Source organism: Puntigrus tetrazona, chromosome 24 (assembly GCF_018831695.1).
Source record: "Puntigrus tetrazona isolate hp1 chromosome 24, ASM1883169v1, whole genome shotgun sequence".
Taxonomy (NCBI): Eukaryota; Metazoa; Chordata; class Actinopteri; order Cypriniformes; family Cyprinidae; genus Puntigrus; species Puntigrus tetrazona.
Genome location: NC_056722.1, coordinates 4,441,718 through 4,454,994, shown reverse-complemented (window position 1 = coordinate 4,454,994; position 13,277 = coordinate 4,441,718). Strand labels below are relative to the sequence as shown.

The following is a 13,277-nucleotide window of genomic DNA, read 5'->3' as shown; positions in this document are numbered from 1 at the left end:
AGTCACTCAACTAACCCTCAGTTGAACTAACCCTTTAGTTACTCAACTAACCCTCAGTTGAACTAACCCTTTAAGTCACTCAACTAACCCTTTAAGTCACTCAACTAACCCTCAGTTAAACTAACCCTTTAAGTCACTCAACTAACCCTCAGTTGAACTAACCCTTTAAGTCACTCAACTAACCCTCAGTTGAACTAACCCTTTAGTTACTCAACTAACCCTCAGTTGAACTAACCCTTTAAGTCACTCAACTAACCTCTTTAAGTCACTCAACTAACCCTCAGTTAAACTAACCCTTTAAGTTCAGTTGAACTAACCCTTAAGTCACTCAACTAACCTCAGTTGAACTAACCCTTTAGTTACTCAACTAACCCTCAGTTGAACTAACCCTTTAAGTCACTCAACTAACCCTCAGTTGAACTAACCCTTTAAGTCACTCAACTAACCCTCAGTTGAACTAACCCTTTAGTTACTCAACTAACCCTCAGTTGAACTAACCCTTTAAGTCACTCAACTAACCCTCAGTTGAACTAACCCTTTAAGTCACTCAACTAACCCTCAGTTGAACTAACCCTTTAAGTCACTCAACTAACCCTTAGTTGAACTAACCCTTTAGTTACTCAACTAACCCTTAGTTGAACTAACCCTTTAGTTACTCAACTAACCCTTTAAGTCACCCTTAACAGATCTTGATTTATGAATGCTTAAATATTGGTCGTGGAAAACAAGAGACGTTAAAAGACTGAGGAAGAAAAACTTTTTTGCAGTGCGTCGTCGTTATATATTTAACCAACACAACTGCAAGCAGCGATGACAAACAGATGTCTGGTAACTTATTGGTCGGAAATTGTAATTATGCCCTGACTAGGTTGAAATAAAACTGACATCTCAAGCTATTTCATATTTCTCTCTTCTTCACAACAAGGACAGGAAGCTTTTAAGAGCTAGTGCCAAACAATAAAGAGCAAAGGAAGCGCATTATGTGTGTAATTGATGCTTTGGGTGTATTTTATCATTCTTGTGGTGCCACAGGGAATTATGGGAAATAGTGTGGTCGTGAAAGCCTGTCGCCTCATAAAGCGGTTAAATGAGTGTTCTAGGAAGCTTTATGGCTGTTTTCCATCAACAATGCACAATGCATTCAAACTAAATTGAAGAACGTCCACAACAGCGGTTTAATTACGATCGATATATCAGATTCCTTAATTGGCACCCCCTCCACTTGAAGAAAAACCACGCTGTCTCGTAAATCCCCTCACAACGTCACGACCTAAAAGCTGGGTACGCCAGACAGGCGATGTCTTCAGAGCCCGCAAAAAATGTCTTATTCAAACGTTGCTTTATTTTCAGAACAAATTTCGCAGCATTGTTTACACAGCCCACGAGCGCATCGGTAAATATCAATCTGCGCGAAATGGCTCCATGATGCCGTACGATAAAAAATGCGACCCCTCTAAGTGAAGTCCCAGAGATTCAATTAGCTAATGAGATCAATCGCAGTGATGAATGACTAAACACTGACGAGAAACAGCCTGATGAAATTAGGCATGTAGGAAACGCAGCGTACATTACAATGAGGGTGGCACTGTCTCATTACTGCCTGCTCATTATAGCTTGAGAACATCATGTTTTGGTTATGAATGTATCTTTGACGTAACGGCAGTACTGCGTACCCTTCAGAGATGACCATTAAACATTATGAATAATTCATACAGGCCAGTGTCATCAGTTAATAAGAAGAGTTTGCTGATATTAACTACGCAAATGGTTACTTCGCCAAAAAAAAAAATCATCTATGCACCCTCAAGTTGTTCCCACCTCATATCGTATTCTTTCTTTTCTCTGAAAAACAAAAGACGATGCTCAGCTGAATGTCTGAACTTCTGTTTTCCGAACAGGGCATTTATACTAGGACAAAAAAGCACAACAAAAGCAGTTTGCAAGTATAACTTCATGTTACGAATAGGCTTGATTTTAAGATTTTGAAAAACAGCTTCAATTTCTTTAACTCTTTGACTGACTTTTGTCTAAAAAATAATGTTTCAACTATAAAGTGTGTGTGTGTATATATATATATATATATATATATATATATATATATATATATATATATATATATGTATATATATGTATGTATGCATGTATATATATATATATATATATATATATATATATATATATATATATATATATATATATATATATATATATATATATATATACCTAGAGCGATTTATGAAATAAATCATTTTTAAGCCTAAATGCCTGTTTAAGTAATCACTGTGTCTAAGAAATAAAATATATGTGTATACTTAATGTGTATATTATATTTTATTTGTATATGCTGAAACATTACTATTTGTTAGAAAAAAGTTCACACTGAAAAAAAGTAATTTAATGGGGTTTTTTTTTACTGTAAGTCATTGTAATCAATTTATTTCAGGTACCTTTAAACAAACTAATTTAGTTGAATAACTTCCAACTAAATGTGCTTAAACGTGACTAAAATAAATAGTTTGCAACCATTTACCTTAACATTTTGTAGCATTTGTTTTCAGTGTATAGCAAAAATTGAGTATTAAGTAACTTAATAAATGTAATTAAAAGTTAATTAATCTTCCAAAAAAAGGTTTTATAGTTTAATAATTCACAATAATTTCACCCCCACACTGATTTATTAAATAAATTATGTAGGTATTATATAAATTTATTTCTAAGCATAACGTTTAAGTAATCAGTGCTACTCAACTACTTCAATTCATTGCTTTCATTTATAGCAGTAGTTATTTTTGCAAGACACAAAAAGCGTATTTTGCATAGTAAAAAGTGACTGCACATTTAGCTTTCTTTATTATTGCAACAGTTTAATGTTATTAAAAAGCTGCGAATAAATATTGCACATTTTCAAAGTGCTTTAAGGGTGTTTTTGGCCCCTTCTGGAGCTTGAAAGCATAAGTCACCATGCACTTTTCCCGTATGGAAACAGAAGCTCAGACATTCGGCCTAGCGTCATTTGTTTCCGGTCGAAAGCAAACGCTTCTCTCGGGCCGTTTGTCCTCGTAAAGTGGCGCGTGTTAACACGGCGTCGATCTTTCCAAACAAAGCGATGGGGAGTCAGGGGGAGGTTGTCGGAGGCCGTACGCACCCTGGCAGCTGGTGCACTCGCAGCTGTGAATGACGGGCAGAACGACGGGCTCGACGTCTCCGCTGGCGCACCGCAGGCTGAGGAAGAGCACGGGGTTCTCCGGGTCCAGCCTGTAGCTGCAGCAGTCGCAGAACGCCTGGAGATACGGCTCCTGAGAGAGAGAGAGAGAGAGAGAGAGAGAGACGTCATCGGGGGCCAGAGCGCACAGGAAAAGAGCCAAACCCACAAACAACAATCCGAATCGTCTTCACGCTACATTTGCTAAAATGCCAATGGCCTGCTCTCTTTGATGGAGCGGGATCGTTTCTCTCTGAGCCCATTAGGAGAGGGCAGATGGGAAGACAAAAGAGGGAAAAGAGAGGCGCGAGTTTGCCGTGGCGACCGGGGCGGACTGGTTGCCATGGCGACCTGACAGAAGTTTCCAGTTCAAACGCATTTTGGAATAGTTGCAGCAAACGTTCGCGCTGATGAAACATTTAAATGCGCGACGAAGACAATTTGGCGCCTTTAGAGCCGTTAGAAACAATCACAATCAAACTATCTGGACGAGCTGTGAGACGAGATCAATACCGTTAGCCATAAAACACATTATGGGTGCATTTGACGAATTTTAACCTTTTCTCTTAATGGTTTAATAAATGATATCAAGGAATGTTCATTAAAAATAAACACTTATCCATCCATTCTACTGAAATAATAAATAAATGAGACACACAGACAGATGAACTAATAATAATAAATCAGTTAACAGTAAAAGAAATGTATTATCAGCTATTAATAATACACAATACTACATAATGAAATGTCAACAGAACAAGTAATGAATATTATATGAATGATTAATAATAAAATAATGTAAAATTAAATCTTGATAAAAATATGACTTGATACGAATGAAGTAGAATTATTAATGAATGTTGTATTACTAATAGAAATGTATTATTGAAAAAATAATTAAAAAATATGATAATGAATATTCAATAAAATATTAATACAATTAATAGAGTAATATAAAAATATGACTTAATGATACGAATGAAGTAGAATTATTAATGAATATTGTATTACTAATAGAAATGTATTATTGAAAAAACAATTTGAAAAAATGATAATGAATATTCAATAAAATATGAATACAATTAATAGAGTAAATATAAGAATGATTTACGTATATTAAATAAATAATTGACAATAACAATAATACAATAAATCTATTAATTATATTAATAAACAGTAGGTCTAATGATTTATTAATTATTATAATTAATGATAATAAAACGTAAAAATAGTATATAATACTTTTTATAAAACAATTCTATTAAACGGTAAAAATATATTTTTAATGCATCTTACAAGAGAAAATATCATATAAAATATTAATAAATAGCAACTAAATGAGAATACTGATTAATACTATATGACCTATAATATATAATAGAACTATTAATGGGAATAAATGTCAGCCGACCCTTATTGAAAATGGTATAACAATAAATGAATTAATAATAAATGAATTGATCATATTTATTTATTTACTTCAGTAAAACTATTTATCAATTGCAAATCTAAAAAGTATAAAAATGCACTACGATATTCCCTAATACTCTATATATGCATATATCAACATTATTAATCATCATTAAATAATAGTGTATAGTTATTGACTAAACACCAGGCGGACTTTTTCTATCGGTTGGTTCATAACATATAATGCATCCAGACAGTATCAGCCGAGACGGATGCGTGTGTGTACGTTAACAAGCCGTTCAAGAGCTCACCTCCAGAATAACATCGGTCCGGGACAAACAGCGCCCTCTGCAGAAGCTGACCTCAACGTCGTCCAGGCGACAGTCGCCCTTGGTGATGTTCCTGACCTCGGTGTAGCGACGGCACTCGGCAACCGGATCCTCTGGAGACGAGAAAGTGATGTTCACGGGAGAAAATAGGACGGAAGGAGAGAGAGAGAGAGAGAGAGAATTACAATCAGAAATCACATCTGAATTAATGAAGGCACAACCCAGAGAGTAATCTTTGTTTTTATGTCGCATTCAAATATTATAACTCGCTTCATCTCACTTACATCCTATTTTTCAACCACCTGTCATTTTCGACACTTTTCACCGTCCACCTTTTTCCCGATGGATCAAATCAAATCTAGTAAAATGGGTTAAATATGACTTTACATTACACAAAAACCCATCTAAATACATTAAAACGGCCAACCCAAATACGCAAAATGATTCATATAGTTTCAACAGGGCGACTGGTATTTCTTTTAACGGTCAAACAACATCGCTAGACTTTTTAATGCCAACATTTTACAACACATTAATAGCATTAATTAATGCATTTCGCTAAAATGAACTGACAATGAGCAATATATTTGTTACAGCGTGTATTAATAATATAATTCATAATAATAATAATATTGACAGATATATTTATTACAGTAGTAGCTGTAGTAATGTAATATACTAATAAAATGATATATTATATCATAATGATAATATAAACGATATTATATTTTATTAATGTATTATATTATTTATAGTATAATAAAAAATATTAATATTATTATACCATTTATAGATGCAATTTGTGATTTTAATGCATTGGTAAATGTTGAAATAAACATTAATAAATGCATTAAAAAGTGTATTATTGTTAGTTCATGTTAAATAATGCACACTGATTAACTAATGTTATTAAACAAAGCCTTATTGTAAGGTGTAGGGATTGATGAAACTAAAAATAGGAATGTGTTCAATCACCAGTCACGTAACTATATGATAAAATAGCAATGCAACGTTTGCATTGTAACTAATCATGCATGATTATGTGGCTTTGCACGCAGCGCTGATTTCTAAGATTCCCTGTGAAACTTTCCAGCGCACGTCCTGAGAGGTTTTGGACGGGTCTCTCGCGGCTGGATCTGGAGTCTGGCTGTAGTTGGACTGGCTGGAGACGTGTGTGTGACTCTCACCTGGAAACTGTCTGCGGCACACAGGACAGCAGCTCTCCGCTTCCAGCACCTTCACTTCATCCTGAGAAGCAGAGCAGAGGGAATAGACGGACGGATGCAGACAGGACAGAGTGTCACCTACAGAGCGTATCAAACTATACATTTATGCATCATGCAAAGGTACCTGTCAACTGTTTATTTTTCGATAATTTTTCCCATTGGGATTCTTAATGTATGAGAGTGAAGGTTGGGTTATTATAAATTAATAATAATAATAATTAAAAAAATAAATAAATAAAAATGTATATATATATATATATATATATATATATATATATATATATATATATATATATATATATATATATATATATATATAAATAATTATTATTATATGTAATAATTATTATTCTTTTTTATAAGGATTTTTAAATAAATAAATAAAAATTATATATATATATATATATATATATATATATATATATATATATATATATATATATATATATATATATATATATATAAATAATTATTATATGTAATAATTATTATTCTTTTTTATAAGGATTTTACAACCTTCCAGAAAGCCAAAAGCATAAAAATTTTACAATTCTTAAAAAATGTGTTCTTATAAATAAATAATAATAAAAATTAAAATTAAAATTAAAATTAAATTAAATTAGATTAAAATTTATTTATTTTTATTTTTTTTTTTTTTTAAGGATTTTACAAAAAGTTAGCTACCATCCCATCCTCAATCCAAAACCATAAAAACTTTACAATTGTTAAAAAAAGTATTATAAATTAATAATAAAAAATCTAAAATAAAATCTGAAATTAAAACTTATTTATTTTATTCTTATTTTTAATTTTTATTTAGTTTTTTTCCATAAGGATTTTTACAAAAAAGTTAGCAACCATCCCATCCTCAATCCAAAACCATAAAAATGGTAAAAAAGAATGAATATATTTTTATGACTTATAAAAATATGAGAGAAAAAAAAAATGATATTATCTAAATGACAAGGTAACAATTCTGATTTTCATTTAGGTTAACTTGATGTAGTAAAATTACTAAAAAATATATACAATAAAAGATATTTGTCAAAAGCACACAAAAAATCCCAAAACTTACAAATATATTCATTTAGTAAAAACTACAATACTAACTTAATTATCCAAAAACACTTGTATAAAGGTGAATCGCAAGCTTATAAACCCTCACTAGAATCAAAAGAAAGAATTTAAACATCAGACAAAAGCACAAGACAGCTTAGCGATTCATTTGAAGCTGTTGATTATACCTATAAAAGTAATAACGTTTATATGCAACAACCTCTGAACTCAAAGTAAAGTCTTTTTAAGGAAGTTTCAACACATCAGCACTTCTACATCTCACAGCTATCCGACTGTCTCCCAAAACTCCTTTTATTATATTTCTGGCACCGCCGCGGGCGAGAGAAACCAAACAGTCCGCTCGGTGTTTATTTCTTTCAGTCAGTGGTTGTTAGTCCGGAGTTAAGAGGGTGACGGTGAGGTGTGCCGGCGAGAAAATGCAAATCGGTTCATTTGATTGGGGCCGAATGAAGAGGAACAAATTAGTATTTTTAGTTGTGCTTTGAACGGCTCTCGTCGCGGTGATCCTCAGGAGCCCCGGGTTCCTCCGAGACGCCGCCGCCGAGGCTTCCTTAAGGGCCGCTGAGCTCCTGAGACGTCCAGGCGTCACTCCAGAGCCGCCGGGGACATTATCCCTGACCGGAGCCGTTGCCTGGACAACGGGTCGCTCTATTTCCAGCATCTGGTCCCGCTCTCTTCTGGGCTCGTTACTGATGCAAGGCTATTCACGGGCTATTTGGCCGACGCGTGTGAAACCGAACAGCGGCGGGTGTCTAACGGAGGATGTGCTGAAGCGAAAGCATTTCTTACCTCGGAGCAGTGAAGGGGAGGACAGTTTGACTGACAGCGTTTCTGACCATTGATACAGCGACATGATTGACAGCCGTCCACCCACTCGGACCCCGGCTGTGACACACAAAACACAGCATAGCACTCATTAATATTTACATTCATGTGCTTGGACAGACACTTCCTGCTCAAAAAAGTTACATAATATTTTGTGCATCATAATAGTATGTTATATTCACAATAGTGTGTGTGTGTAAATATATATATATATATATATATATATATATATATATATATATATATATATATATATATATATATATATATATAAAATTAGTGCACATTTAATAGCATGCAAAATAAAATCAAAAAATTATGTAGTATGTACTGTGTATATTTTTAGATACATTTATATATGTATATACATCCATGCATTTATATATCTAAGAAAAATATCTTGTATTTATTTATATTGGAATACTTTAAATGCATGTACATTTTTCAAATTATATACTGTATGTGTGTGTATATTTATATAAAACCAATAAATATGCACACAGTACACACAGAAATATTATGTAAACAAAAACTTTCATTTTGGATGCAATTAATCACAATCATCACACAGCACTAATTAAAATATATATATAAAAATAAATAATTTGTATATATATATATACATATATATATATATATATATATATATATATATATATATATATATATATATATATATATATATATATATATATATATATATATATATATATATATATATATATACATATATATATATATATATATATATATATATATATATATATAATAATAATTTTAATTAATATTAAGACATTTATTCAGCAAATATTCATTAAAATGATTACAAAAAATAACAGAAAAGACATGTTTAATGTTACAAAAGAGTTCTATTTCAAATAAGTGCTGTTGTTTTAAACTTTCTATTTATCTGTAAAAATGGAAGAAAAAAATCTGAAGCAGCACAACAGTTTTCAACATTAATAATAATCAGAAATATTTCTTATTCAGCAAATGAGAATATTAGAATGATTATCGAAGGGTCGTGTTGATCACATTTACATAACATTCGATCACAGAAATAAATTACATTTTGACAGATATTAAAGTAGAAGAGGGCCATTTTAAAATGCAAAAATGTTTTATATTTTTAAGTGAATGCAAGAGCAAAAATATACACGTATTCATGTATATAAACTAATATTAGTTACCATTAGTTAATTATATTTTTATTTCTTGGAATTTTTCAAAGAATAATATTATTCATGATGAGACAGGAAACACAAATTAATAAAGAAAATGTGTTTTAAATATTTAAATAAATACTACACCGGGTTCCTTTGAATGAAGCGTCTGTAAATATTAATCTACTGTTAATATATTATTCTGCGTGCACCGAAGACCATCCGTGGCATTTTTCCAGCCACAGGAAGTTACATCATCCATCTCATTCATCCAAATGCCCTTCATACAGAAACTCTTAAACGGACTGTAGTTCAATTAGACAACCTCATAAGGCCTTTCAACATTTACTTTTCCATTATTGATGATGGTAATTATCTTTTTTTGTGCTAATCCGTCAGACTCGTTAATGACCTTCCTTATTAGAATAAATAAACAATTAGTGTGTACCTCTCGAAGCGTCCCGTCTTTCTCTTCACACTGACACAGCGCTGGAATCACACACCGGCCCTCCAGGCTCCGATAGAGGCCCTCCTCGCACACACAGCCCTCTGTGGCCCCGGGGCCCGTGCAGTTTAGCGGTTCAGGGCCGTACAGGTCCAAACACCCCCTCTCACACGCTCGCCCTGATCCGGACTCACTCCAGAGCCAACGCTCACCCTCTGGGCACTCTGTAGGTCACATAACATTAGTTGATGACCAATGGGCTTTCGGGCAATACTATATATATATATATATATATATATATATATATATATATATATATATATATATATATATATATATATATATATATATATATATATTATTTTTTTAATTTATTTATTTATTTTAATAAACAGAGCAGTCACGGTTGCATAAATAAAGAAATAAAAATATTATTATTAAAAATACTTGATAAAATATTAATAATAATAGTAGTAGTAGTAGTAAAACAATTCGTTTATGTAATAAATATAAAATAATATAGGCAAAAAAACCTAATCATTATTATTAAAACAAATGTATAATTAAAATTAAATGTAAAATTATTATTATTATTATGATTATGCCAAATAAAAATATATACATTCATATGAATAAAATAATAGTAAAATAACAACAATTACTAATAATAATCAATCATTCACTGAACATTTATCATCATCATAAAACAATGTTTTATTATTATTTATTATTATTAAAATTATTTATATTTTATTATTACAAATACATAAATATATGTAAAAATGTAATCATTATTAAAACAAATCAGTAATATATATATATATATATATATATATATATATATATATATATATATATATATATATATATATATATATATTGTCATCATAAACATTTATTGTTATTGTTATTGTTTAAAAACAAATAAATATAAACTAATATACTGTTATTAATATATAAATTAAATAACACATACAGTGAAATTACACTTCAAGGTACTTGAACAAGGACTACATTACTGGCATATTTAAATGAACTACACTACACAACTACACAATGTGTTTCCAGTCTGAACGCCTCAGCACTTTGTTTCTCACCACATTCGGGGCCCCTGCAGACTCGCGATGTGTGTGACGGCCCCTCACACTCCTGTCCCCCGTACCGCCGCGGGCGCCGTATCGTCCGGCCGGAGACCTGCTGTCCAGATCCACAGGACGCTGAGCAAGAGCTCCACGCCGACCAGCCGCTCCACTCACAGTCCACTGAAGAACAACAGCATCCAGACACTTACGCTGCTAGGTAGTTTCTAGGGTGCTTCTAGACAAGATCTAGGGTGTTGTGTGTGGTTTCTAGGGTGTTGCTAGGCAACTTCTAGAGTGTTGCTATGTTGTGAAGCGTTGCTAGGTAGTTTTTAGGGTGCTTCTAGACAAGATCTAGGGTGTTGTGTGTGGTTTCTAGGGTGTTGCTAGGCCATTTCTAGGGTGTTCTGTGTGGTTTCTAAGGTGGTATTAGGCAGTTTCTAAGCAGTTTATATGGTGTTGCTATGTGGTTTGTAGAACGATGCTAACCAATTGCCAGGGTGCTATGTGTGATTTGTAGAGTGTTGCTAGGTTGTTTCTAGGGTGTTCTGTATGGTTTCTAGGGTGCGGCTAGGCAACTTCTAGGGTGTTCCTAAGGAGTTCTAGAGTGTTGCTATGTTGTTTGTGAAGTGTTGCTAGGTAGTTTTTAGGGTGCTTCTAGACATGATCTAGGGTATTGTGTGTGGTTTCTAGGGAGTTGCTAGGCCATTTCCTAAGCAGTTTCTAGAGTGTTGCTATGTTGTTTGTGGAGCGTTGCTAGGTAGTTTCTAGGGTGTTCTTTATAGTTTTTAGGGTGCTCCTAAGCAATTTCTAAGGGGATGTGTGTTGTCCTAGGGTGTTGCTATGTGGTTTGTAGAGCGTTACTAGGCAATTGCTAGGGTGTTGAGTGTAATAACAACATAACAACAGCATCTAGACACTTTGTCTCACATGTTTGAAGTTAATAGCTGCAGTACAGTAAGAATATGCTCACCGTCACATGACTCGTTAGTGCAGGTAAAGACCCCACCTTCACAGACACTGTAATTAAACACACACACACACACAACTACAATCAGACTATATCTAAATATCTAAATACATTTAGCATAAATAAATCCTAATTTATAGCATTATACAATTATTGACATGTAAACAAGAAAATATATTGAATTAAAAAAAAGATGTATTAATAGATGGGCCAAAACATGGGCCAATAAAAAAATATATATATATATAGTAAATAAATAAATAAATAAAATCTCCTGATGCATTTTGCTAATGATAATTTAATTATAAAAATGCTTCGAAATAGGCTTCATTTTCTTATGGAATAATGCAGTTCATTTGTTGATTTTTGAGCATGCACATGAATGGAATATGAGCATATTTTCACGTAATCTATGCACTTTACTTCAAAATGTTTAATTCTGAATTGATTTTCTCGTGTATTATATTGTCAGCTGTTCCATCCAGAGCATCAGATCCTGATGCAATGTCAGAGTGACTTTCTGAACATATTTTATGTCCGAAGAGAGGATGTGGATTTCGGTTCAGGACACTGAGACGCTCTTAGAAAAGCCTGATTAAGTTCCACGCGTCACTGAATATCAATCCAATAACCACAGCAGCTCTTTCTGGTAGAGATCATTTACACGTGAAACACAAGTACCATGAGTTGCAGGAGTCCGGAATGACGGTTCCTGGAGGAACGTCCTGTTCCTGGAGGTCCAGGGTGAGGTTGTGGGACGTCAGCGGGAGTGAGACAACAGAACAAGGACACTGGGATTGAGGAACGCAGCTTCCGTTCAGCATCACCTGCAGATGGATGATATGATTAATAACGTCCTCGTATTCATGCGGGAATTGTAGAGCCATCTGTGTCCAAAACACACTTCCAAAAATACAGAGACATCCTCAAACACGTTATTTACTGTGGTCTGTAAACCAGAAGACAAAAGGCTGGGTTTGCCTTTGCAGACACCACCATGTCGTTAGGGAGCTGTGGGTGGTTGCCAGGGTGTTGCTATGGAGGTTTAGTAAAGGACGTTGATACGGGGTTGTTATAGTTTTCCTGGAAATTTGCAAAGACATTGCTATGGGGTTGCTAGAGTGTTCTAGGAAGCTGCAGGGTGTTGCTGTACAGTTGATAGGCAGGTCTAGGTGAGAACGTTGCTATAGGGTTGCTAGGGTGTTGTGGGAATCTGCTAAGGTGTTGCTAGGGTGTTTAAAGAATCTGGTAAGGCTTTCCAAGAAGCTGCTATGGAGGTTTATGCTAAAACGTCGCTATGGGGTTGCTAGGGTCTTTTGAGAGTTTGCTAAACCATTGCAATGGCGTTGCTAGGGTTTATCTAGGAAGTTTTCTATGACTTTTTTGCGGCATTGCTATAGGGTTGTTTGGGTCATTCCATGGCGTTGATCTGGGGATGCTATAGTGTTTCTAAGGGTGTTTTAGGAAGCTTCTAAGACGTTGTTATGGTGTTGCTAAGGGTGTTTTTTAGCATGCTATTATCTGGTTTTAAGGTAGTTGCTAGATAGTTTC

General features: G+C 33.6%; 1 protein-coding gene across 1 annotated transcript in view; it reads right to left on the bottom strand.

The window, feature by feature from the left end:
• Positions 1–13,277, bottom strand: part of sspo (SCO-spondin) — a 91,866-nt gene that overhangs the window by 1,988 nt on the left and 76,601 nt on the right. The window contains 8 exon segments of the mRNA XM_043227054.1: positions 3,146–3,296; positions 4,924–5,054; positions 6,129–6,189; positions 8,034–8,129; positions 9,681–9,901; positions 10,775–10,939; positions 11,730–11,776; positions 12,408–12,553. Of these exon segments, the coding sequence (XP_043082989.1) occupies positions 3,146–3,296; positions 4,924–5,054; positions 6,129–6,189; positions 8,034–8,129; positions 9,681–9,901; positions 10,775–10,939; positions 11,730–11,776; positions 12,408–12,553 (1,018 nt within the window).